The 2,773-nt window shown below is 43.9% G+C and overlaps 1 protein-coding gene across 1 annotated transcript; it reads left to right on the top strand.

The window, feature by feature from the left end:
- Positions 1 to 1,843: 1,843 nt before the first annotated feature.
- On the top strand, positions 1,844 to 2,365 carry LOC135220644 (uncharacterized). Its single transcript, XM_064257974.1, has one exon. The coding sequence runs from the start codon at positions 1,844 to 1,846 to the stop codon at positions 2,363 to 2,365; it is 522 nt and encodes a 173-aa protein (XP_064114044.1).
- The last annotated feature ends 408 nt before the right edge of the window (positions 2,366 to 2,773 follow it).

Genomic DNA, 2,773 nt, shown 5'->3' with positions numbered 1-2,773 from the left:
GCGCCTTATACCACAGCAATCAAGCATGTAAATTGAAATAATCCTCTGTTTGAAATTATTTATAACCAATTCAGTGGTTTCATAACATACAACAACACTTCAACACGTTTACAGTGAAAAGAAGTCTTTCTTTAGTTTGTACTGTCCTCTAACTATTATCAGAATTGTTTGCAGTCACTTATGGAAATGCAAGAACTTTCAAGTAGACATCTCTTTACATGAACATGGGATATGATAAATAATACCTTCATCATACTTAGAAGTATTTCTTATAAGATTGTTGCCTATTGTGTTGGGGAAAGAAAATATTCAACCAAAATCCAGCACTTTCAAAAGATGTACAATGTTTTCAATGCCATAAATGTCCATAATCAATCATGTAATGACGTCATTTTGTGGAATTGTTCTCGAGCACTGCTGAAACGGAATAATTATGTAGAGAGATGTCTACTTGAAAGTGCTTGCATGCATTCCCATAAGTGATTGAAGCAATTTTAATAATCATTCAAGGTATTTAAAACAGATCCTTTTTTCTTATATATAGTTAAAGGACAGTACGAACTAAAAAGACTTCTTTTCACTGTAAACGTGTTTGAAGCGTTGTTGTATGTTATGAAATCATTGAATTGGTGATAAATCTTTTAAAACAGGATTGCTTTAATTTATGCGTTATGCTTGATTGTAGTGGCATAAGGCGCCTTTGTCGAGCGGCTGCCTTTTCCTTGGGGTGCAAACTAACCAATGTTGTCCTTTCGCTAAGAACATAATTTAATTATTAGATGAATTGTTTAACACGATATTTTTGTTTTAGAACCTTCGAACCTTTAAATAGGTTGTTTACAGTAACTGACTTTCATATATTTCAATGACCAATTTTTATCTAACTGTTTATTTTTATTTTTCTGTTTCCTATATTTTACTTTGAATGTACTGTAAATTTTGTGCGTTAAGGTAGGTTTACACCTACGCACTTATGTGTTACGGGCTGTTACGGCATGGGACCGCAAGAAGCCGCCAGAAAATTGACGCAGTGTGAGAAAAAATGACCGTTATTGGGCGGCGTGCCGCGGACCGGTGCGGTGTGTTACGGGCATGTTACGTCGTGTTGTTGCGGTGACGTTGCGGTGTCTAGCGCAGTGTTACGGCGTGGTGCGGTTTTTTTGGTGCGTGTTGCCATGCTATGGCACGCCCTCTTGCGGCTTTGTTACTCCATGTAGCTGTGTGTTGCGGGTGGCTTGCAGTGTTATTGCAAAGTCCATGCACATGTGCACAAGACATGACGTGGAGCGGTGCATGATTGTTGCACATGTACCGTGCCACGCCCAGCCAGCATGCATTATGGACCTCCACAGCCTCTCACCCTAGGAGACCCAGAGATTTTTTGTAGCTGTCCTGTGTCTCTGTGCAGTCCAGGTCATTGGCGGGTTGAGAAGACGTACTACAGTGCCATACCCACTTCCACAAATACGCAGAAAGGACGGCAGGGCAGGGCGGATTTGGGCGCGGGAGTGGCTGACACAGAGATAACTACATGGAGACTACGACCAGCTGCTACAAGAACTGAACAAGGAGGACCACAAAGGACACAAGAACTTCTTTCTATGCATATATCCTGAATTGTTCGAGGAGATAGTCAAAAGGCTGACGCCCATTTTGAAGACGAAAGACGCGAAAATGCGACTTGCACAAGAAGTGGGACTCAAGTTGGCAGTAACTCTCCGCCACCTGGCAAGTGGGAACAACTATACAAGTCTCCAATACAGCTTCAGTCTCCAAGAGTTCCATATGCCGGTTTATCCCATTAGTCTGCCAAACCATTATCGACACATACAAACCAGAAGTGATGAAGTGCCCCAAGACAGCAGAAGAATGGAACTGCGTAGCAAAACGATTCGCATCAAAGTCGAACCACTTCATTTGTGTGGGAACCTTGGGTGGGAAGCACGTCGCGATCAAGAAACCCAAAGGTGGAGGATCACTGTACTTCAATTACAAGAAGTTCTACAGCATCGTCTTCATGGCCCTCTCCGAGGCAAAATACAGGTTCCTGTTCGTCGACGTCGGTGCAGAAGGAGTTGCTGGGGATGGAGGAACCTGGCAGAAGTGCAACCTGGCCAGGGCCATCACATACAACCGAGCAGGACTCCCACAAGACAGAAGTCTGCCCAACAACGACGAACCCGTCCCCTTCCACATAGTTGCTGACGATGCCTTCGCTCTCAAGTTGTGGATGATGAAGCCCTACTCCCACCAATCACAAGATCCCACCGAACGACTATATAGCTACAGATTATCTCGCACTCATCGTGTGGTGGAAAATGTATTCGGCATGCTGCAGATGAGATGCGAGTCTTCAGGACGATGATGCAACAGGATTTACAGGTGTGCAAGAAGATAACTTTGTGCGCATGTGTCATGCACAACTTGGCACTGCAACGCTACCCATGTGCTGGCACCGACATCGACCATGAGGACCAACACCATAACGTCGTACCAGGTACTTGGAGGCAGGAGTCGCTGAACCTCATGGAACGACTCATAGCAAGAAGGGAATGAACTACGCCCGTTGAACGAAGGCCGTCAGAGATTACCTGGCCCGAGTACTACTCAATGGATGCAGCACAGTGGAATGGCAAGAGCGAATGGTGTTTTCTTGAGGACGACCAGCTACTGACGACAAGAGGACCCAAAGAACTATGTAATAAAACCTAACCCAACCAATGTACATAATTGTAAATAAAGATCATGATGTATTTTTCATTGTTTTATACTC

This window comes from Macrobrachium nipponense, chromosome 20 (genome assembly GCF_015104395.2).
Source record: "Macrobrachium nipponense isolate FS-2020 chromosome 20, ASM1510439v2, whole genome shotgun sequence".
Lineage (NCBI taxonomy): Eukaryota > Metazoa > Arthropoda > Malacostraca > Decapoda > Palaemonidae > Macrobrachium > Macrobrachium nipponense.
This window is presented reverse-complemented; position numbering and strand designations above follow the sequence as displayed.